At 43.7% G+C, this 24,957-nt stretch overlaps 1 protein-coding gene across 6 annotated transcripts in view; it reads right to left on the reverse strand.

Moving 5' to 3' along the window:
- Positions 1 to 24,957, reverse strand: part of LOC122928540 (aldo-keto reductase family 1 member C3-like) — a 78,225-nt gene that overhangs the window by 48,906 nt on the left and 4,362 nt on the right. For 5 of the 6 annotated variants that reach the window (XR_006387892.1, XM_044281470.1, XM_044281471.1 and 2 more), the window contains one exon: positions 4,122 to 4,289. Coding sequence is in view for 5 of the 6 variants with exons in the window: in XM_044281470.1 (XP_044137405.1) it covers positions 4,122 to 4,289 (168 nt within the window). In the remaining variant the exon portion in view is untranslated. Of the gene's footprint in view, positions 1 to 4,121; positions 4,290 to 6,038; positions 6,147 to 24,957 lie in introns of all 6 variants that reach the window. The other variant, XM_044281473.1, reaches the window with a different exon arrangement.

Consider the following 24,957-nt stretch of genomic DNA (forward strand, 5'->3'; position numbering starts at 1 on the left):
GGGCAAAGCAGTAATCAAAGCAAAAGGTGGCTACTTTGAAGGACCTAGATGATGACATATTTTCAATTGTTTCATACTTTTTTGATAAGTATATAATTCCACATGTGTTGATTCATAGTTTTGATGCTTTCAGTGGGAATCTACAATTTTCATTGTCATGAAAATAAAGAAAACTCTTTGAATGAGAAGGAAACTTTTGGTCTGTACTGTATATCACATATATTTATTAATTATATATATATATATATATATATATATATATTTATTAATTATGGGTATATTATTTATAAGCGTTGGTGGTATAGTGTGTCTAAATATACTTTTTGTAAAATAATGGCACCCCATTTCGTTGGTGGTTGTAGTGGCTGCATGCTTATTAAGCAAATACTTACCTGAATCAAGCATCCAGCGACATCACCGGACTCTCCACCTCCTTACCAGCGATGCTGGCATCTTCTCTTTCGGGTGTAGAGCTGACGTCATCAGCGCAGGCGCACTGAGGAAGGAGCAGCCAAGCGAGCGTCCTTCTCTCAGAGCGCCTGCTGCGAATGAGGACCGGTACGGCGCAGGCGTGGGATTTCAGCTGCATACAGGGCCAGCAGAAGGAGAAGAGCGCTCGCTGGCCCTGTCAATCAAGTGGAGGAGGGGGCTTTTTTTAGACCGAGGATGCGGCGGCTACCAGCAAGTCCACCCAACTTGCTGGTAGTGAAGAAATTTGCATATCACAAAAGTACTATTTTTAAAGAATTTAAAGCACAGCCAGAGGTAAGAGGGGTATATATGGACTCAAAACAAACCCATTGAAAAGCAATTGCTTAACGCATTTAGTTGAATTTAGTTTAGATAACATGTCTCATAAAGCATGTGTGTTAACCCTGCTACATCCGTACAGCCCAGTCATGCGAAGAATCCAACTATGTCTCAGCCACACCAACTACATCTATGTGTTCTTCTAGAACTATAGCCTCCAGCTCCCCCATTTTGCTAGCTAGACTTCTGGCATTTGTGAAAATACATTTTAAATTGCTATTACCTGTAAAGTGAATAATTTGAATTTTTACCTTGGTTGAGGTTTGTATGTAACAGGTTCTTGTTACCACCAGTTCTATTTTTCATAAGTGTATAGTTCTGCCCAGTCTTTTCCCTATTTTCCTGACTAACCCCTAGCCCCACTAAATCTCCACGGTCCCCTCCTATATCCCACTCTCTATCTACACTATCTACCCCGTATTAGTATGACCCCCTACCCTCCCCCCCAGATCCTAGTTTAAAAGCTCCTCCAGCCATCTAACCATTTTTTCCCCCAGAGCAGTTGTACCCTCCCCATTAAGGTGCAGCCCATCCTTACTGTAAAGCCTGTAACCGACAGAGAAGTCGGCCCAGTTCTCCATGAACCCAAACCCTTCCTTCCTGCACCAGCTTCTGAGCCACTTATTTAACTCCCTAAGCCCCCGTTGTCTCTCTGGTGACGCTTGTGGCACTGGTAGTATTTCTGAAAACACTACCTTGGAGGTCCTGGACTTGAGCTTCTCTCATAGTTCCCTAAAATCATTTTCGAGGACCTTCTATCTCCCCCTGACTTTGTCATTGGTGCCAATGTGTACCATGACCACCAGGTCTTCCCCAGCCCCACCCAGCAATCTGTCAATCCGATCCGCAATATGCCGAACCCGAGCACCCGGGAGACAACACACTGTTCAGTATTCACGGTCTCGGCGACAGATGACCCTGTCTGTCCTCCTAATATTAGTCCCCTACCACCAGCATCTGTCTAACCTTTGCTGCACTCCTTTTCTCATCCCTCCTGCAGGGGGAATCCTCCTAGTTTCTAGGAGAAATGCCCTGCTGCAGTGTTGCTGGCCCTGGGCTTTCATCCCTAATATCAGCCAAACAGGCATATTTACTAGGGTGTTCCGGCTGAGGACTAGCCTCCCTGGCACTTTTCCCTCTACCCCTTCTTCCTACATTGACCCAACTGCTGACCTGATAGTCCTGATCTTGCCCTCCTCCTCCCACCTCCATTTCACTGACCCCAGTCAGTGCCTGCAGTGAGGTCTAAGCCTCTCTCCAGGTTTGCAATGCCTAAGTATTTCAAGCTGCTTATTTAGATCCAAGATCTGGGCTTCCAAATATGCAACATGATTGCATTTAGTACAAATGTATTCACCCTCGAAAGGCTCTTGAAGGCACACATACATTGCACAGGACACACACTTGGTAGCATTGTCCATGGAGCACATGTTTAAATGGGGATGAACAGTAAAGAAGGAAAACAGTACATATGAGTTAGAATTAGACCCTGTCTGCTGTAGTTAGAGGACTAGCTAGAATCAAGTCAACAATACACAAGGAAAATCTATCACACCTTAGTTTGTTGCTCCTTGTCTTAAACTCTGGTTCTTTAAACTCCACTTATTCACAAGCCCACTTTAAGACAGCAAGCCCAGGTAAAACGAACTCAGGAGGAGTTCAGTGGTTCAATTAATAACACCTGGTAGCACAAACCACTCCCCTTAACCAGGGACACAGCAGAGATAAAAAAAAAATGGGTTTAAATGTCAGTACCAAAATCCAAGCATTTAACTCACAATGAACTTTGCTATAAACTAATAAACTATATGCAGCAATTTGCAATCACTCCCACAAAATCACACTTGGCACCAGCGCTCCGGTTCTTTAAACTCCTCTTATTCACAAGCCCACTTAGTACAGCAAGCCCAGGTAGAGCGTTAGTGACATGGTAGATTCAGTCCTGTGGTGTAGTAGACAAAATGGTAAAGCTAGGAGTTGTTGGCTGAAAAAGGGCCGTGAGGAATACGGCTAGGAAAAGAAGTGACCCTTGTCCTGTTTATGTAAAGAAAGTTGTTTTCACAGTCGTTACTTCTGACTGTGACCTTCTGTCTATGCTCTCGCTGCAGCTCCGTTCCTGTGTGTTATTTGTGGTTCTTTATGGGTTTAACTCCCCTGTGTGCCTATTAGGAGTAAATCCTCTCTGTCTGCTCCATGGGTGTAGCCTCTCTGCTGCACCCATGGAACCTGTATTTAAGGCTGAGGTTTCCTCAGTTCTGGGTCAGCTCTCCTGGTGTGTGTTGTCTTGTCCTGCTCCTTGTTTGTACTCACTCACCCATGCTGCTGACCCATGGGATGCGTGTCTGTGCTCCTGTGGGGTTCATTCCCGTCCTCTTTCCTGTGTTTTGTTATCTGTTCTGCCAGTTATGTTTTAGTCACCTAGTTTGTATTCATATGTCTCTGTTCAGCAAGCCTTTGCTGCACCTTTCTTTGCAGCAGAGTGCCATGGGTATGGCCATGCAGTTTACTTCTGGTGGATCAAGTCCTTCTCTGCTCATTGTCACTCCTGTTTCCTTGCTATGAACTCCTGCTTGTGTTTTTAGCTGCCTGCTTGTATTTGCCTGTTTGTTATGTTTGCCTATGTACCGTCGGTACCTTCTGGTACCTGTTGTCCGTTTGCTCCTGTTGTCACTGTCTAGTTCACGCTCCAGAGTGGACCCTGGCAACTCCCTGCGGCAAAGCCTAACCCTACCATCTGGGGCCCTAGTGAATACCAGGAGTTGCTTAGTCACGCCCCTCTGGAGTATTACTAGACAGTGGCGCAGTAGAGCTCTCTATTTCCCTGTGTTTCCCTCCTTGGATTCTGTTTGTACAATAAACTCTTGTGTGTCTGTACCGTATTGCTGTTTGTTTATTGCTTGATGACACAGAGGTCTCTCCTGGGACCTCCAACTCGTGACAGTTGTGTTACTAAGTTATGAGTGAATATTCAAATGTGACAAGTGATAGGCAGTGCTGTTACATCAATGCTGCCCTAGAGATCTGTGTAAAGCTCTGCAGAGCTAACAGTGTCTTGCCACAGTTATATTTACAGCAATTTTAAAGATTAAGTTGTGTTTAAGAATGTTCAATCATTCGGCATCAAGAGTAATAGCATCACCGAAAGTGTGCTGCAAACATTACGTTTCTGTCTCTCATATGAGAGTTGTAACTATCAAGAGTACTTGTGCTGTTATTGTGCAAAGGCAAAAGTACATCTTATGTTTACAGTCTACAACATGAAAGGAGAACCTTTTGACCACTCTCTTACAAGGAAACTGACTTATTGTCACCTTGCTGGTATAGAAAACATCTTCCCTCTTCAGTGTACCATCTGCAATCTTTGTTCTGATCGCTCGGCCAACTTCAACCTCGTTACCGTATATAGATGCACAGTCAATGTGACGGTATCCAACATAAAGGGCCAATTTCACCATTTCCTCTGCCTCGCTCTTGGGAACCTTAAAAAAATGAGGGTAAAGTGCAATGTTAATATTGGTCAATGAAAGCCAAAGCTCATGGAGGAATTCTGCCAACTGAGAAGCTTTTTGAACATGGAGAGGTTTCGACTTACTGTATCCATGTGAGAAAGACTTGTAACAGTACATTCAGGGAGGACCTCAGAGGCACCACATACAATACGGCCTCGCATAGACTTGTGATCACTGTATATGATCCGAATTGTATTGCAGTTTTAAGGCACTGTATAGCAATATTAAAGAAGCTGTTATTTTGTCACTATGTATTTTGAGTGCTTTATGGCATTATTTACTTGGGTATTGCATGTCCATACTACTTAGGCACTGCACATAATACAGTATTTTGCAGTCTATGGCGGTGGTAGCACTGTAGAGCATTTAGTGTGGAAATATTTGAGTAACATAGAAACATAGAATGTGTCGGCAGATAAGTACCATTTGGCCCATCTAGTCTGCCCAATATACTGAATACTATGAATAGCCCCTGTCCCTATCTTATATGAAGGATGGCCTTATGCCTATCCCATGCATGCCTAAACTCCTTCACTGTATTTGCAGCTACCACTTCTGCAGGAAGACTATTCAATGCATCCACTACTCTCTCAGTAAAGTAATACTTCCTGATAGTTTTAAATTAGAGGGGCAAATGTTTAAAAGTATGTCCTCTTTTACCTTGTTGATTCCCTTTATGTATTTAAAAGTTTCTATCATATCCCCTCTGTCTCGTCTTTCTTCCAAGCTATACATGTTAAGGTCCTTTAATCTTTCCTGGTAAGTTTTATCCTGCAATCCAAGTACCAGTTTAGTAGCTCTTCTCTGAACTCTCTCCAAAGTATCAATATCCTTCTGGAGATATGGCCTCCAGTACGGAGCACAATACTCCAAATGAGGTCTCACTAGTTTTCTGTAGAGCGGCATGAGCACCTCCCTCTTTCTACTGGTAATTCCTCTCCCTATACACCCAAGCATTCTGCTAGCATTTCCTGCTGCTCTATGACATTGTCTGCCTACCTTTAAGTCTTCTGAAATAATGACCCCTAAATCCCTTTCCTCCGATACTGAGGTTAGGACTGTATCACTGATTTTATATTCTGCTCTTGGGTTTTTACACCCCAGGTGCATTATCTTGCACTTATCAACATTACATTTTAGTTGGCAGATTTTTTACCATTCCTCTAGTTTTCCTAAGTCCTTTTCCATTTGGTGTATCCCTCCAAGAACATCAACCCTGTTACAAATCTTTGTGTCATCAGCAAAAAGACACACCTTACCATCGAGGCCTTCTGCAATTTCGCTGATAAAGATATTAAACAATATGGGTCGCAGAACAGATCCCTGAGGTACCCCACTGGTAACAAGACCTTGGTCTGAATATACTCCATTGACTACAACCCTCTGTTGCCTGTCCCTCAGCCACTGCCTAATCCATTCAATAATATGGGAGTCCAAGCCCAAAGACTGCAATTTATTGATAAGCCTTCTATGTGGGACAGTATCAAAAGCCTTACTAAGGTCTAGATAAGCGATGTCTACTGCACCTCCTTCATCTATTATTTTAGTCACCCAGTAATCTATGACACCATACTACATGGCACTAATCATTGTGCACTGTGTATCATTGCTATTTGTACACTGTAGGGCAGTAAGCATCTTCAGAAGCCCCAACAGAGGCTACCACACAGGGTACCGTTCAACACAAGGACATTAACCATTGCAGATGACATCACGCACCTTTCCAGACTCCTGACTGGTAGAACTGCTCTTTTATCAAGGCAAACTTCTGCTCTAGACGCTTTCTTATTAGTTATTCCAGACTGTAGGAAAGCTGGGTGACAAGCCCTGAAAAAGATATTATGGTAATCCCATCAGTTGTCAAACAGCTTTCCTAGTGTCCTAAATGGTACCTGCATTGTATGTAGCAAAAAACTAGATTTCTCTCTCCACAGTGATCAAGTTTTTCTGCTCTACTAGTTGACTGTGTAGAACAACGTCAAATGTTATCTGATATCCTTGTAAAAGGTTAACCCAACTCTTCATTCTACATGATTAAACATTAACTAGTAAAAAATTATATACTGTAGGTAATAGAAAACGTAAATGAGGAGATGAAATACACTGAATATATACTGTTTACATATGTATATGGCAAATATATCACAATTTTTGGTTATCCTGTGAAATGAACCACAATAGGTGTCTGGCTTGTTTCACAAAAGAGTGGTTTTGGGATGTAAAAAAGAGAATCCTTACAAGATGTGTTCTCTCAACCTTTTGTTCATCTGTCTCATGTGCACCCTATATTTTGAAGTGGCTCACAATGGGTTAATAAATTGTGATCCATTACTTTTGAAATGAGCCCCTGAGGAGCTAGTGTAGAGGATGGAAGTGGTAGGTGTATGAGGTGCCGTATCATGGTGTACTCCTTTAGGCCATTGCTCCCTGGGGATCAATGCAGTGAAAAGATAGTTTGAATAATCAGGCCAGAAGTAAATGTATTACAGTCTGTCTACAGTCTCTTCCGAGCATTTAGTGCAAAATTAAATTTGTGGCACATCCAGCAGTATTAAGTACAAAGTACAGTTTCTGCCACCAGATGAGGAGGTATGGTGGCAGGTTGGATGGCAATAGATTGGCACTTGCAAGCACTTGTGGATATAGGTTTCCACTGTAATACAGGCTTGATGTTAGTCTGGCCTAGTGATGGTTTAGGTAGGTGGTGGTGTCTGAACTGTAGTCCCTCACCCTCATTGTTATATGTAGAAAAAGTCCAGATCCCAGACACAGGGCGGTGCTTGGAATGCCATCCCAGCAGCAATGACACAATGTTGAAACAAAAAGAGATGATTTAAACATTAAACAATTGCAGATACCCCCAGGTTGGGGGTACTTCACTCTTGCCCATGATTAGAGGGCCACAACCTTTATATTCTGTGCCTTGTTACAAAGACTTTGCTATGACTTAGAACACAAATTTTGTTGTTCAAAATGTATAAACATCTTTTAACATATCTGTAATGTTTTTAAGGATGCAACAATAAAGGTTTTTCATTTTTTCAAAAACTGCTGAAGGTTCTCTTTCCTGTGCATCGCGCTGCCAGTTTGGGTTTTTCTTCTTGCACTCAAGCCTGTGGTGAGCTGATTCCTGTTTGCTTATTTTCCATGTTTTTAGGATGCTTTGTGGCATTTTTGTAAGGGTAAGGGGCTACAAATATCATGTGCATGGGAATATAAAGGGGTTAGCTAATGCTCAGATTAGGTAATCATTAGGACATCGGAGGGCATCCGAGTCCCAGCACCCCCACCGATCAGCTGTTACAGGGAGTTGCCACGCTCACCAGAGCTCTGGTAAAAGCAGCCAGCTCTCTACAGCGCCATGCATAGTATTATGGCTGTGCTTGGTATTGCAGCTCAGTTCTATTCACTTTTTTTTTTTTTTCAATTTAACATCTTTATTACTATGAAAAGCAAATACACAAAGTACAGCTAAGGCTTATTAAAAATGTTCTCAACATTTTCCCTGCTTAACCCCATTATCCCACCCCCCACCCTGCGATGCGGCCACCCCCCGCCTCCACCCCCACCCACCATCGAAAAGAATAAGGAGAAGGGAAGAGGGAAGAGCAAGAAAGAAAAAAATAAAAATAAATAAATTCCAGATACTACCAGCCAGCCCATATCTTAACCCATTTCTCTAATCCACCTCTCTGCTTATAAAGAATCTGTTCATAGTTTTTCACCTTATTAACCAGGTTTATCCAATTGTTTACTGAAAGAATATTATCCTTCTCCCTATGCACCGTGATTCCTTTCTGTGTCCCCGAAGACAGACGTCTGGAGAACGTGTCAATGACAGAGGCAGAATGATGTCAGAAACAGTTCTATTTATTGTTCGTCGTACAGGGCCTTATATACTTTCAAACATACATACAAGAATAGCTGAGCTTTCATTACAATAATAGCAGTTCCTTATAGAGAGAGAGAGGCATCTCTCATTATAATAAATGCTGACGAGACACTTCTCCTTATAAAGACAGAAGGTAAATTTATACATAGTCACCCTTCAATATGATGTCACCCAACCTCTTGTCCTTCATACAGTTCTGTTTAACCCTTCATTTACCTCTGGGACATGACGTGCAAACCAGTTCCAAATAATCAGGAGCCTGGCCAATAGTAATGTTCTACCTAGTAGGATATTTTGGGGTTTATGGCTACTTAATGTGGAAAGATCGTTCAGTAAAATAATTGTGGCTCAAGAGGAATCTGTACTTTTAATTTATGGGTGAGGAGATTGATAATACCACTCCAGTATGCCCCAACTGTTCCATTCACTTAAATGGGGCTGTACTGCAACTTGGCCATGGGACCAATGTATGCTGATGGGAGGGGGAGGCTCGGCCACTTCTCAGTTATTATGCTTAGAATCCAAATGGATTTTTACTTTGGACACGGTGGCTCCCCATGGACTAAATGAAGAACTTACGTTTACCGGTTTCTACAGCACTTAGTCCTTTTTTTTGAAGGGGGGGGGGGGGGGGGGCTATGAGAATCGCTCGTCAAGGGTTATGCATATATTGCACATATTCATCTTTTGCTCAGGGATTCTTTGTTAGGGGCCAATCATGTTCTATTAGGTATATAGTCATGTAAGGTCTATACATATTTCATATAATCAGGGATTCATTGTTAGGGGCCAATCATGATTCATTAGGTATATAATCATGTATGGTTAAACTATACATATTTCACACTTACGTTTATTAATTTTCATATATGTTGTATAATGGGTGTAATTTTTATAATAAGCATATTTATAATAAGCATGGGCGTCATCGCTTATTAGTGCCCTAACCACACAGGGTGTTTGTATATATACTCAGTGCTGGTTTTTGCAACATAGTAGTAGTACATCAGGGTTGGGTTCTAGTTCACATCATCACTGTCATAATTTATATGCTATAATTATGTCATTATTCATATGCAATAATCATGCATTTAATTTTCAACAGGTCTTATTCACTTAGAGCACTTTCACTTCCTTCTCTTTCACCCCTTGCAATGTCTTTGTCTGTGTTTTTGTTCTTGCTTATGTTATACATGTACACACAACTTCACATTGTTCACCTAATATTTCTTATTCTAATACACCTCTTATGTATTATCCATCATGCAATAATCTTTCATGAATTTATGAATTATGATTTTTTTTATGAATTTTTTATGTACTTTCATTGATTAATGGTTTATTATCAATTAATGATTTTGTTATTCTGTGGTATATTTATAAAAAAAGCTGCTATTCATTTATCCTGGCCCTTGTTATACATATCCATATACATCTGCTTTGCATATATATATTCTATACTCTATAATGTATATTGGCTTCTATACCCTATAAATGTATATTGGCTTCTATAATGCGCAATCCCCTCGCTCAGTTGTAGCGCAGCCTGCGTTCCACGTCGGCTTGTTCCGCCTATGGATTCTGCTTTCCACTGCGGCCCCTCACTTCAGGTCACGTGATCTTTCGTACATCCGGTCCGCGATTCTTATAGAGGTTTCTCTATTATGTTCATTTCCTAGACTTTGTGGTAAAATTCTAGTAATTGGCGCATGCGATCCACATCCCCCATAGGTCCTCTAGGTGCCTCCGATATTCATTTATCCAGCCGCACTCTATAGCAGTGATTTGGGCTGGTAGAACGTATACTGCGTTCCACTCGCGTTTGTCAATTCCGGTCATGTGACCTTTTTTTTTTTACTTCCGGTCTTCGCTGTGTTGCTCATTTCATGACATGCTGCTACACCCCCACATTTCTATTACACAGGTGAATTTTATCATGCCTTATTGATTGTTTTCTATATCCTGTATATACAGTTGCAAGAAAAATTATGTGAACCCTTTGGAATGATATGGATTTCTGCACAAACTGGTCATAAAGTGTGATCTGATCTTCAACTAAGTCACAACAGTAGACAATCACAGTCTGCTTAAACTAATAACACACAAAGAATTACATGTTACCGTGTTTTTATTGAACACACCATGTAAACATTTACAGTGCAGGTGGAAAAAGTATGTGAACCCCCTAGACTAATGACATCTTCAAGAGCTAATTGGAGTGAGGTGTCAGCCAACTGGAGTCCAATCAATGAGATGAAATTGGAGGTATTGGTTACAGCTGCCCTGCGCTATAAAAAAACACACACCAGTTCTGGGTTTGCTTTTCACAAGAAGCATTGCCTGATGTGAATGATGCCTCACACAAATGAGCTCTCAGAAGACCTACGATTAAGAATTGTTGACTTGCATAAAGCTGGAAAGGGTTATAAAAGTATCTCCAAAATCCTTGCTGTTCATCAGTCCACGGTAAGACAAATTGTCTATAAATGGAGAAAGTTCAGCACTGCTGCTACTCTCCCTAGGAGTGGCCGTCCTGTAAAAATGACTACAAGAGCACAGCACAGACTGCTCAATGAGGTGAAGAAGAATCCTAGAGTGTCAGCTAAAGACTTACAAAAGCATCTGGCATATGCTAACATCCCTGTTAGTGAATCTACGATACGTAAAACACTAAACAAGAATGGATTTCATGGGAGGATACCACAGAGGAAGCCCCTGCTGTCCAAAAAAACCCATTGCTGCACATTTACAGTTTGCACAAGAGCACCTGAATGTTCCACAGCAGTACTGGCAAAATATTCTGTGGACATATGAAACCAAAGTTGAGTTGTTTGAAAGAGACACACAACACTATGTGTGGAGAAAAAAAGGCACAGCAGACCAACATCAAAACCTCATCCAAACTGTGAAGTATGGTGGTGGGGGCATCATGGTTTGGGGCTGCTTTGCTGTGTCAGGGCCTGGACGGATTGGTATCATCGAAGGAAAAATGAATTCCCACGTTTATCAAGACATTTTGCAAGAGAACCTAATGTATAGCTGTCATATTTTTATTTTTTTTGAGTATTGGATTGTGGTGATTAATATCTCCTTGGTGGCCCTATTTCAACTTTTCACTGTGTATTCAATTACCCCTTAATTCCACATTTTTGTTCCCTGTACTGCCTACTTTTACCTGTGCTTAAAATAGGGTTGCTAGGCATGGTCCGTCTATGTGTTGAAGGACGGAGGACGCAGAAGCACGCAGCGTGCAAGGTCACATTCCTGACAGCCAGGGACTGTAAGTAAATGATTAAAGCCAGGTCCTCCCCAGCAGCTGATAACAGTGCCTGGGTTGTGTGCACTTCTCCCTGTCCCTGCGCTTGGCAGACGCTCCCTCACTCAGCAGAGCTGGAGAAGTAGAGTTGAAGCAGCGCAGACCAGGGAAGGGAGATCTGCCATCTGCTCAGAGTATAAATGAAAGCAACATGTGGTAAGAGAACCCCTTTGTGCTGCAGGAGATTAACCCTTTAGGGGGGAGGGCTCTGGTTACTGACACTTTTGGGGGGCTATTGTTACTGGCTAGTGAGGGCAGGCAGGATTAGCCTCAGGGTGAGGGCAGTGGCGGCCATCTTAACTGAATAGTGAAATTGCAGTTTTATGCAGACTGGTTGCTAAGGGCTGAATCTTATTAAATATGGGGTAAGTCAGTCTAATAGTAACTGATTCTGGAATATCATGTTATTAGTAACTATATATAAGAAAATTGAAATTAGGGTCTAAGTGTGATAGTTATCCTTTAAGGCCATCTGTCCACCAGCTGAAGCTCAACAGAAGATGGGTGCTGCAACAGGACAATGACCCAAAGCATAGAAGTAAATCAACAACAGAATGGCTTAAGCAGAAGAAAATACACCTTCTGGAGTGGCCCCAGTCAGAGTCCTGACCTCAACCCGATTGAGATGCTGTGGCATCACCTCAAGAAAGCGATTCACACCAGACATCCCAAGAATATTGCTGAACTGAAACAGTTCTGCAAAGAGGAATGGTCAAGTATTACTCCTGACCGTTGTGCACGTCTGATCTGCAACTACAGGAAACGTTTGGTTGAAGTTATTGATGCCAAAGGAGGTTCAACCAGTTATTAAATCCAAGGGTTCACATTCTTTTTCCACCTACACTGTGAATGCTTACATGGTGTGTTTAATAAAAACATGATAACATTTAATTCTTTGTATGTTATTAGTTTAGGCAGACTGTGATTGTCTATTGTTGTGACTTAGATGAAGATCAGATCACATTTTATGACCAATTTGTGCAGAAATCCATGTAATTCCAAAGGGTTCACATACTTTTTCTTGCAACTGTATATGACACACTGACATTGGGCTCATTACCCTTGAGGAAGCCGGACTGTGCCGGCGATACGCGTTGGGCGTTTCTCATCTATTCAGGTCCACTGCACCAGGTGCCCACATAGGTTTTGGCTCTTGGTACTCGACCTTATTGTGGTCTGGTTTTATTGATTAGTGGCCTTACCTTATCTGACCTTTTCTCTACGTTGTTTATAGGTACATATTGTGTATAGCTGGGTTATATTGTATGTTCCTACCTAGTGGACGTTCAGTGGACTCTGTATGTGTCGGTGATATTTATTCTTACACCGACACGCTGTTCATTTTGTATACAATTTTAAATGTGTGTTTGTTGGTGTGTTTAATAAACTTCATATATTTTATTACCTGGTTATTGTTGGATGTGCATGTATAGGGTGGTTCTTGTGACTCTCTCTTGGGTCAGGTGTATTTTGTACTACTTTTTACCACCCTTTTGCACTCTCAGGATTATTTTCTCATTCATTGGTGTGCCCCCCATTTCTTAAATTTATATCAATGTATGCTGATGTCACATGGCCCAGGGAGAGGCCTCAACGTAAAAGTTCAGGTTCGGGTTCGGTGTTCGGCGCTTTCTTGGCGCTTTTTGAAAGGCTGCAAAGCAACCAATCAACAAGTGTCATACTACTTGCCCCAAGAGGCCATCACAGCCATGCCTACTATTGGCATGGCTGTGATTGGCCAGTGTAGCATGTGACCCAGCCTCTATTTAAGCTGGAGTCACGTAGCTCCGCACGTCACTCTGCTCTGATCAGTGTAGGGAGAGGATGCAGCTGCTGTTAGGGCGAGATTAGGCAGGGATTTACTCGGCAAAAACACTTAATGAAGTGATCGATCTACAGCTGTGAATCATTCAACTTCTGCTAGTTAATTGATCAGTGTTTTTAGGCTGCCCAGAGCGTGTTTCTGTCACTTTTTTCAGGGGTGATCGGGGGTCATTTTGTGTCTTGTGCTGATTGTTCTGGGTTGAAATTCAATTCCCAAAATAGCAATACCCTAAATCAGTGGTTTATGCTGTTGCAGGCCAAGTTTAAATCTGTCCGTAAAAGGGTATATTACACTCAGCGTGCATCTCCAATTGTATTTTTGTTCCGTAAAAGGGTATATTACACAAACTGTTAAATTACAATTGCTGAAATTTAAATTTGCATGCACTATTGTGCATCTCACATAGTGTATTTCTGTCCGTAAAAGGGTATATTACATTCAAGGTGCAAATTAAAGTGCTGATATGGTCATCCTCAATAACTTCACATGCTACCGTGCATCTCCAAGTCTAATTCTTCATCCAGGGCCAAAATACTAGGCCTACAATTTATATTCAGCTAAATCTGTGGTTACTGCTGTGCCTGTATTAGTGTAATACGGTACTTAAATAGATAGCCAGATAGTGTTAGGTGCCTGTAAAAAAAGGCCTGAATTTGAATTCAATACATTGGGCTAAATAATTTTTTTCTTATTGTGGTGAACGGTAACAATGAGGAAAAAATCTAGTAAGGGACGCGGACATGGTCGTGGTAGTGTTAGTGGACCCTCTGGTGCTGGGAGAGGACGTGGCCGTTCTGCCACAGCCACACGTCCTAGTGAACCAACTACCTCAGGTCCGAGTAGCCGCCAGAATTTACAGCGATATTTGGTGGGGCCCAATGCCGTTCTAAGGATGGTAAGGCCTGAGCAGGTACAGGCATTAGTCAATTGGGTGGCCAACAGTGGATCCAGCACGTTCACATTATCTCCCACCCAGTCTTCTGCAGAAAGCACACAGATGGTGCCTGAAAACCAAGCCCATCAGTCTGTCACATCACCCCCAAGATTATCAGGGAAACTGTCTGAGCCTCAAGTTATGCAGCAGTCTCTTATGCTGTTTGAAGACTCTGCTGGTAGGGTTTCCCAAGGGCATCCACCTAGCCCTTCCCCAGTGGTGAAAGACATAGAATGCACTGACGCATGCAAGAATGCACAACCACTTATGTTTCCTGATGATGAGGACATGGGAATACCACCTCAGCACGTCTCTGATGATGACGAAACACAGGTGCCAACTGCTGCGTCTTTCTGCAGACTGAACAGGAGGTCAGGGAGGAAGACTGGGTGGAAGACGATGCAGGGGACGATGAGGTCATAGACCCCAAATGGAATGAAGGACGTGCCACTGACTTTCAGAGTTCAGAGGAAGAGGCAGTGGTGAGACCGAGGCAACAGCGTAGCAAAAGAGGGAGCAGGGGGCAAAAGCAGAACACCCGCCGCCAAGAGAGTTCGCCTGCTACTGGCCACCGCCACCTGGGACCGAGCACCCCAAAGGCAGCTTCAAGGAATTCCCTGGCGTGGCAGTTCTTCAAACAATGTGCTGACGACAAGAGTGGTTTGCACGCTGTGCCATCAGAGCCTGAAGCAAGGCATTAACTTTGTGAAGCTTAGCACAACCTGCATGACCAGGCATCTGCATGCAAAGCATGAACTGCAGTGCAGTAAACACCTTAAAAACAAGGAACTCACTCAGGCTCCCCCTGCTACCTCTTCTGCTGCTGCCGCCTCGGCCTCTTCCTCCGCCTCTGGAGGAACGTTGGCACCTGCCGCCCAGCAAACAGGGTTATGTACCACCAACACCACCACCTCCATCACCAAGCATCTCCACCATGTCACACGGCAGCGTTCAGCTCTCCATCTCACAAACATTTGAGAGAAAGAGTAAATTCCCACCTAGCCACCCTCGATCCCTGGCTCTGAATGCCAGCAGTTCTAAACTACTGGCCTATGAAATGCTGTCATTCAGGCTGGTGGACACAGACAGCTTCAAACAGCTCATGTCGCTTGCTGTCCCACAGTATGTTTTTCCCAGCCGCCACTACTTCTCCAAGAGAGCTGTGCCTTCCCTGCACAACCAAGTATCCGATAAAATCAAGTGTGCACTGCGCAACGCCATCTGTGGCAAGGTCCACCTAACCACAGATACGTGGACCAGTAAGCACGGCCAGGGATGCTATATCTCCCTAACTGCACACTGGGTAAATGTAGTGGCGGCTGGGCCCCAGGCGGAGAGTTCTTTGGCACACGTCCTTCTGCTGCCAAGGATCGCAGAGCAACATTCTTTGCCTCCTCCTCCTACTCGGCTTCCTCCTCCTCTTCTTCCACCTGCTCATCCAATCAGCCACACACCTTCACCACCAACTTCAGCAGGCCATTTTGAAACTCATATGTTTGGTGGACAGGCCCCACACCGCGCAGGAGTTGTGGCGGGGTATTGAACAACAGACCGACGAGTGGTTGCTGCCGGTGAGCCTCAAGCCCGGCCTGGTGGTGTGCGATAATGGACGAAATCTCGTCGCAGCTCTGGGACTAGCCGGTTTGACGCACATCCCTTGCCTGGCGCATGTGCTGAATTTGGTGGTGCAGAAGTTCATTCACAACTACCCCTACATGTCAGAGCTGCTGCATAAAGTGCGGGCCATCTGTGCGCGCTTCCTGCGTTCACATCCTGCCGCTGCTCGCCTGTCTGCGCTACAGCGTAACTTCGGCCTTCCCGCTCACCGCCTCATATGCGACGTGCCCACCAGGTGGAACTCCACCTTGCACATGCTGAACAGAATGTGCGAGCAGCAGCAGGCCATAGTGGAGTTTCATCTGCAGCTCGCACTGCGGAACAGCACCACTTCACCACCAATGACTGGGCCTCCATGCGAGACCTGTGTGCCCTGTTGCGCTGTTTCGAGTACTCCACCAACATGGCCAGTGGCGATGACGCCGTTATCAGCGTTACAATACCACTTCTATGTCTCCTTCAGAAAACACTTAGGGCGATGATGGAAGAGGAGGTGGCCCAGGAGGAGGAGGAAGAGGGGTCATTTTTAGCACTTTCAGGCCAGTCTCTTAGCAGTAACTCAGAGGGAGTTTTTTTGCAACAGCAGAGACCAGGTACAAATGTGGCCAGCCAGGGCCCACTACTGGAGTACGAGGAGGACGAGGATGAGGAGGAGGTGGAGGAGAATGAGGATGAAGCATGTTCAAAGCGGGGTGGCACCCAACGCAGCTCGGGCCCATCACTGGTGGGTGGTTGGGGGGAAACCGAGGATGATGACGATACACATCCCACAGAGGACAGCTTGTCCTTACCTCTGGACAGCCTGGCACACATGAGCAACTACATGCTACAGTGCCTGCGCAACGACAGCAGAGTTGCCCACATTTTAATGTGTGCGGACTACTGGGTTGCCACCCTGCTGGATCCCTGGTACTAAGACAATGTGCCCACCTTACTTCCTGCACTGGAGCGTGATAGGAAGATGCGCGAGTACAAGCGCACGTTGGTAGACGCGCTACTGAGAGCATTCCCAAATGTCACAGGGGAACAAGTGGAAGCCCAAGGCGAAGGCAGAGGAGGAGCAAGAGGTCGCCAACGCAGCTGTGTTAAGACCTGCTCCTCTGGGGGCAGGGTTAGCATGGCAGAGATGTGGAAAAGTTTTGTCACCACGCCACAGCGAACAGCACCACCACCTGATACAGAACGTGTTAGCAGGACACAACATTTCACTAACATGGTGAAACAGTACGTGTGCACACCCCTCCACGTACTGACTGATGGTTCGGCCCAATTCAATTTCTGGGTCTCCAAATTGTCCACGTGGCCAGAGCTAGCCTTTTATGCTTTGGAGGTGCTGGCCTGTCCGGCGGCCAGCGTTTTGTCTGGACGTGTATTTAGCAAGGCAGGGGGCGTCATTACAGACAAACGCAGCCGCCTGTCTACAGCCAATGTGGACAAACTGACGTTCATAAAAATGAACCAGGCATGGATCCCACAGGACCTGTCCATCCCTTGTGCAGATTAGACATTTATAACTACCTCTCCTTAACCATATATTCTTGTACACCAGGGCACTTCCTCATTCAATCCTCTTTTTTTAATTTTACCATTATATTGCGGGGCAACCCAAAGTTGAATGAACCTCTCCGAATGAACCTCTCCTCTCTGGGTGCCGGGGCCTAAAAATATCTGACAGTGGTGGGTGACACGAAGCCTGATTCTCTGCTATGGGACTTCTCTCCTCTGTCTGGGTGTCGGGGCCAGTGGCGTAGGGATCGCCATAGCAACCATAGCAGTGGGTATGGGGCCACTGGGGGGGCCTTCTGTTGATTATTATTTTTTGGTTTTTACACACAGTGGCGTAACTACCGGCGCCCCGGCAGCGTGTGTGACAGTTTATTTTCAAGTTAGTTAAATATCATGTTCAGGGCCCCTTCACAGCAGCAGCTGACCAGGCCCCCTCGGTAATGTGATCTAATCTTACTGTCTCCTGATGTGTCTGGGATTCGAACCCACAACCTCCAATGTATCAGTGGCAAAGCATTAACCCACACAGCGATAAAGGTCGCCTTGAAATGCTGATCACTCCCCAATAACGACTGCTAGAGTTCAGAGTATGTCCATATGCAATGGCAAAGGCACGCAGTAAAGAAGGTAAAGTGCCCCCACATAAAAACATGTCACTAATGCCAGATAGAGAGCCCCCATACACAAAACCATGTCGTTGACCCCTGTCAGGAGCTTTTGTCATATGAAAAAAAGCTGTTTAGGTCCTCAAGGCAGTGAACTGTACTGCTCATAAAGGGACCAGTTTTTGTCACCCAAGGGGCTCGGACGTGTGCCTGTGCGGTGCATGCACCTCCTCTCTGGGGTTCTGGGCTGGAGCTAGAACATGTGTGCTTGGGAGAGAGACCTCCCAAGTAGTGGTAAAGGGCTGCTGATTTCAGAGATGACCAATAATAGTGTGCCAACTGCTGCCATCTTGCCTGCCACAGCCATATGTAGAGGATGCTGCAAAGAGGCAGCAGAGATGTCAGAGAGTGTCTGGGAGTGAGCTGGGCCAGCATCTGCAAACAATGTGAGAGGGGCAGAAGACGTACAACAATCAAGAAGGTGGGAGTAGTAGTGCAGATGGGAGGTGTAGTAGTCACAGAGAATACTCTCCCCCCCCCCCCTCCCTGAGGCTGTGCAATCAAATGATGATGCAAATGGTAGTGCAGTACGGTACAATGATGCAACAAGTTGCCTGTACTTTACTGAAGCAATTCAATAGATAATTTACACAGGCATTGGACATGTTAAACATGTTTACAGTTGGTATATGCAATTCCCAAGACTATGTATTGGAGGCAGTGGGTTAAAGGGGTTCTTCGGATTTTTACTGTTGATGACTTACTGTATCCTCGGGATAGGTCATCAATATCAGATATCGGGTCGGCATGGGTCCTACTTCCGACACGCAGTGCACATGTGCCTTCTCCCTTCTCTCTTCTTGTTCAGCGCTGCTGTCTATGACAAAGACTTCCTACTGTTACACTCCCTGTAGAATGCAGTAACTTCTTCTCTGAAGGGCTGATACATGCTGTCCCTTTGCACAGCTCTGCTCTTCAGCTGCTTTCAACCTCAGGGAGCCAAATTTATCATTTTAATGCGCCGGACGGAAGACAGGGAGCCTGAAAACCGGACTGTCCGGCCTAAAACCGGATGTCTGGCCACCATAAAGAAAGATTTCAGTTCAGGTGCATGGACTGCCAGATACTGTGCCTATTTTATGATGTGGTGTACTCCTCATCATAAATCAGGTGGAGCATCTTGCAGTTTACCTGGTTATCATAGCTGGGCCTATGCCGCCGGGCTACGATAAATCTGCCCCACTGTCTGCATCAGGCTGACATCACTTCCTGCTGAAGAAGAGGGTCTGTCAGCCCTGCCTAGCTACAGTACCTGGGGACCCACTGCTATCTCAATACAATACATTCATATTTGCAGAGGGACACAGCATATGGATGAGCAAGGAATGGAAGAAATGCTGTTGGGTGTAACAAAGACTGCAGGTCCCAGTTGGTCAGACTGGTGGTAAGTTGAGTGGCAAATGCCACTAGGTAGTGCTGTGTAAGGCATCAGTGAGGTGGCAGACTGCAGTCAAGCTGCCTTTCTGTTGTCTTTTATTTTTATTACAATGATAATGGACTTTTTTTCATGGAGCGCATTAAATCGTCATTTCTGGGCACCAGATCACAGGAATCTGCTGCCCAGGAACAATGAATTTTTATGAAAACAGGTGATAGCACTAGTCCCAATACAGTGTAGGTGACTGCCGCATGAAAATGCAGCACTTTCCTCCACTCATGAGCAGGCAGTTAATGGGAAGGGACAGGCCCTTCCCAATAATTGCCTGCAACATTGGCGCATGTACCGTAAATGTGCCTGATTTACTCTTCCCGGAGCAGGGATATCCATATTTAAAGACTCTCGGGGTAATTTATCATTAGGATATTTGAAGTCAGTTTTGCTTCAGTCTGTGTTGGAGTACTTTGTGCCACATTTATCAAATGTCACATGTTGTTTGATAAATTTGGCTTGTCCTTAAACCTAACACTTCTGTGTAGAGAAGCCACTCCAATTTTCCTACTCCACCGTGCTCCTGGAGTGAGATTTCAACTTATTTCCGACTTTTAAAAAAAGTCTTAATGATAAATCTGGAGTGAAACTCATTAACATAGCTAACCACACCCACTTTCCCATCCATATTACAAAACTGGAGTGAGTGGTGTACACATGCAAAAAGGCTCAAAATTTTGCGCAAGTGAGTGTAAAAAGTCGCGAATTTTTGCGCAATTGCAAAAAAAATTGCGCAAGCATGTGCAAAAAAGTCACAAAAGCCCTATTTTGGGCTTTTTGATGCCAGAACTCTGGAGTGAAGGTATGATAAATCAGGGCTTCTGTATATGAGACATCTGTCCTAAGAGAAGAGTAAAGATGACACTGCACATTGGTCTAAATCTAAAACCTCAAAACGAATAATTGCAACCAAAGCAATCGTTTTTCAGGTGAAATTCAACAAAGAATGATCATTTTAGTAGAACCAATAAAAGGCCATTATTGTCTGAAAAGTTATCAATGTCTGATAGTCGGACGAAAGATCCTTCTTTGTTAACATGTTCTCAGGAATATCTTTTGTCCATCAGTCTGGTTTCATTGTTACAGTGGTATAGGCAGGGGTGCACCACCAATGAGGCCTGGTGAGGCGATCGCCACAGGCAGCACCAGGTAGGGGCAGCGGAAGATCCATGGGCAATAAGCGCTGTCATTGTGGCAAAGGGGTTATGTTAAGAAATTGGCATTGGAAGGGAGGGGGGGGGGGCGCTGTTTCAGTTTCACCTCAGGCAGTAGAAAGGCTAGGTGCATCCCTGGGTATAGGTTTACCTTAAATGCTGCAGACCTTCCCTCTACCTGTTCCTACCAATGGTTTGCAGCTCCAAACTTCCATCATTCCTAGGGTTGGTGCAGTGGTAAGGGGATTGAACTTGCAATTAAGGTGAAAGTAGTTCCCATTCGAACCACCCTGTGTAAGAGTCTCCTGGCTGGACGAAGCTATGATACCTTTGGTGTTAGGGCTCATACACACGACCGTGTGCTGGCCAGGCCCGTGCTCCGGACAGCAATGCACGGGCACCAACCGCGGGGCAGCCGTATGCAGATCGCGCGCCTATTCACTTGAATGGCATCCGCGAACCGCACCACAAAAAAGTAGTGCACTTCTTTTTTGCGGTGCAGAGGCACGGCCAGAAACACCACGAAAACACTCCATAGTGTTTCTGTGGGGTTCCGATCCATACTTCCGCACTGCATCTCTGGGTTTGCGGACCCATTCATGTAAATGGGTCCGCATCTGTGATGCGTTGTGCACACGACTGGTGCCCCTTGTATTGTGTGCATGAGCCCTTAGAGTGCAGAAGAGTCACATGCAGTTGAACAAGTAATTCCAGATTTCTTTACTTGGCAGCAAGTTGCAGAACATGTCTAAACAAGATAGAGGTATACAGTCTTAACCCCTTCACTACCTAGCCACTTTTCACCTTAAATCCCAGGCCGATTTTTGCAAATCTGACATGTGTCACTTTATGTGGTAATAACTTTAAAACGCTTTTACTTATTCAAGCCATTCTGAGATTGTTTTCTCATGACACATTGTACTTTAAGATAGTGGTAAATTTCAGTCAATATTTTTCATTTTTATTTAGAAAAAAATTGAAAAAATTTGAAACTTTCCAAATAGAACCAGATCAGGTCTGAAGTCACTTTTGTGAGGCTTACATAATAGAAACCACCCAAAATGACCCATTTTAGAAACTACACCCCTCAAGGTATTCAAAACTGATTTAACAAAGCAAGGTTTAACAGCCAAACAAAACTCAATATTTATTGCCCTGATTCTGTAGTTTACAGAAACACCCCATATGTGGTCGTAAACTGCTGTACAGGCACACGGCGGGGTGCAGAAGGAAAGCAACGCCATATGGTTTTTGGAGGGCAGATTTTACGGGGATAATTTTAAGTTGCCATGTCACATTTGAAGACTCCCCTGATGCACCCCTAAAGTAGAAACTCCCAAAAAATAACCCCATTTTGAAAACTACGGGATAAGGTGTCAGTTTTGTTGGTACTATTTTAGTGTACATATGATTTTTGGTTGCTCTATAATACACTTTTTGCGAAGCAAGGTAGCAAAAAAATAGCTGTTTTGGCACAGTTTTTATTTTTTGTTATTTACAATGTTCATCTGACAGGTTAGATCACATGGTATTTTTATAGAGCAGGTTGTTACGGACGCGACAATACCAAATATACTACTTTTTCTGGTTGTTTGTTTCAGTTTTACATAATAAAGCATTTTTTTTTTAAAGCCATAGTGTTTGTTTTATTTAACAGCACAATGTCTTATGTAGAGGCTAATTTTTTTCAGTATGAGATGACTGTTTGATTGGTACTATTTTAGGGTGCATATGACTTTTTGATTGCTTGGTATTACACTTTTTGTAATGTAAGGTGACTTTGGCTTTTTTTAACACACTTTTTCTTTCTTTTTTTTTTGGTGTTCACCTGAGGGGTTAGGTCATGTGGTATTTTTATAGAGCAGGTTGTTACGGATGTGGCGATACCTAATATATATATATATATATATATATATATATATATATACAGTACAGACCAAAGGTTTGGACACACCTTCTCATTCAAAGAGTTTTCTTTATTTTCATGACTATGAAAATTGTAGATTCACACTGAAGGCATCAAAACTATGAATTAACACATGTAGAATTATATACATAACAAAAAATTGTGAAACAACTGAAAATATGTCATATTCTAGGTTCTTCAAAGTAGCCACCTTTTGCTTTGATTACTGCTTTGCACACTCTTGGCATTCTCTTGTTGAGCTTCAAAAGGTAGTCACCTGAAATGGTTTTCACTTCACAGGTGTGCCCTGTCAGGTTTAATAAGTGGGATTTCTTGCCTTATAAATGGGGTTGGGACCATCAGTTGCCTTGTGGAGAAGTCAGGTGGATACACAGCTGATAGTCCTACTGAATAGACTAGAATTTGGATTATGGCAAGAAAAAAGCAGATAAGTAAATAAAAAACGAGTGGCCATCACTACTTTAAGAAATGAAGGTCAGTCAGTCCGAAAAATTGGGAAAACTTTGAAAGTGTCCCCAAGTGCAGTCGCAAAAACCATCAAGCGCTACAAAGAAACTGACTCACATGCGGACCGCCCCAGGAAAGGAAGACCAAGAGTCACCTCTGCTGCGGAGGATAAGTTCATCCGAGTCACCAGCCTCAGAAATCGCAGGTTAACAGCAGCTCAGATTAGAGACCAGGTCAATGCCACACAGAGTTCTAGCAGCAGACACATCTCTAGAACAACTGTTAAGAGGAGACTGTGTGAATCAGGCCTTCATGGTAGAATATCTGCTAGGAAACCACTGCTAAGGACAGGCAACAAGCAGAAGAGACTTGTTTGGGCTAAAGAACACAAGGAATGGACATTAGACGAGTGGAAATTTGTGCTTTGGTCTAATGAGTCCAAATTTGAGATCTTTGGTTCCAACCACCGTGTCTTTGTGCGACGTAGAAAAAGTGAACGGATGGACTCTACATGCCTGGTTCCCACTGTGAAGCATGGAGGAGGAGGTGTGATGGTGTGGGGGTGCTATGCTGGTGACACTGTTGGAGGTTTATTCAAAATTGAAGGCATACTGAACCAGCATGGATACCACAGCATCTTGCAGCGGCATGCTATTCCATCCGGTTTGCGTTTAGTTGGAACATCATTTATTTTTCAACAGGACAATGACCCCAAACACACCTCCAGGCTGTGTAAGGGCTATTTGAACATGAAGACTGTTGGAAGACCATTTCAGGTGACTACCTCTTGAAGCTCATCAAGAGAATGCCAAGAGTGTGCAAAGCAGTAATCAAAGCAAAAGGTGGCTACTTTGAAGAACCTAGAATATGACATATTTTCAGTTGTTTCACACTTTTTTGTTATGTATATAATTCCACATGTGTTAATTCATAGTTTTGATGCCTTCAGTGTGAATCTACAATTTGGAATCTACAATCTTTGAATGAGAAGGTGTGTCCAAACTTTTGGTCTGTACTGTATATATATATATATATATATATATATATATATAGGTCTACTTTTTTATTTTTTTTACATTTAACACAATAAAAGCATTTTTGAAATGAAAAAAAATATCCTGTTTTAGTGTCGCCATATTCTGAGAGCCATAGTATTATTTTTTGGGGGGGAGATTGTCTTAGGTAGGGGCAAATTTTTTACGGGATGAGGTGACAGTTAGATTGGTACTATTTTGGGGGGCATACGCCTCTTTGATCGCTTGGTGTTGCACTTTTAGTGATGTAAGGTAACAAAAAATGTTTTTTTTAGCACAGTTTTTATTTTTTATTTTTTACGGTGTTCACCTGAGGGGCCTACAGCAAGGGCATGATGGGATTTGTAGTTTTACACCAGCTGGAGAGCCGCAGTTTAGGTCATGTGATATTTTTATAGAGCTGGTCGATACGGATGTGGCAATACCTAATATGTCTTCTTTTCTGGTTTTCTCCAAGTGTAAAAAAAAAAAAAATTACTTTATTTTAGGAAAAAGACGCTTTTACATTTTTTATACTTAATTTTTTTGTAAAACTTAATTTTTTCACTTTTTTCACTTTATTTTTTGTCCCACTCTGGGACTTTACAATTAGTAATGAGTGAGCATGCTCGGCCGAATACCTGTTCGACTTGAGCATCGCTATTCTCGGACATGGCGGTACTTGGCCGAGTACCACATGTGCTTGAGCGCCATGCTCGAGTCTCCTCCCCGCACGTTTGGCTCCTGCTAAGCAGCCAATTAAAGTGCAGGTACATATTGCCATCACTGTAATGCCAGTAGCCATGTTTTCTACTGGCATTACAGTGATTGGCTGGCCAGAACGTGTCATTGTGGGTTCGGCTCATTGTGAGTCAGGGAGAGCTGCTGTTAGAAAGGGACAGAAAGTGTAGGG

This window comes from Bufo gargarizans, chromosome 2 (assembly GCF_014858855.1).
Source record: "Bufo gargarizans isolate SCDJY-AF-19 chromosome 2, ASM1485885v1, whole genome shotgun sequence".
NCBI lineage: Eukaryota > Metazoa > Chordata > Amphibia > Anura > Bufonidae > Bufo > Bufo gargarizans.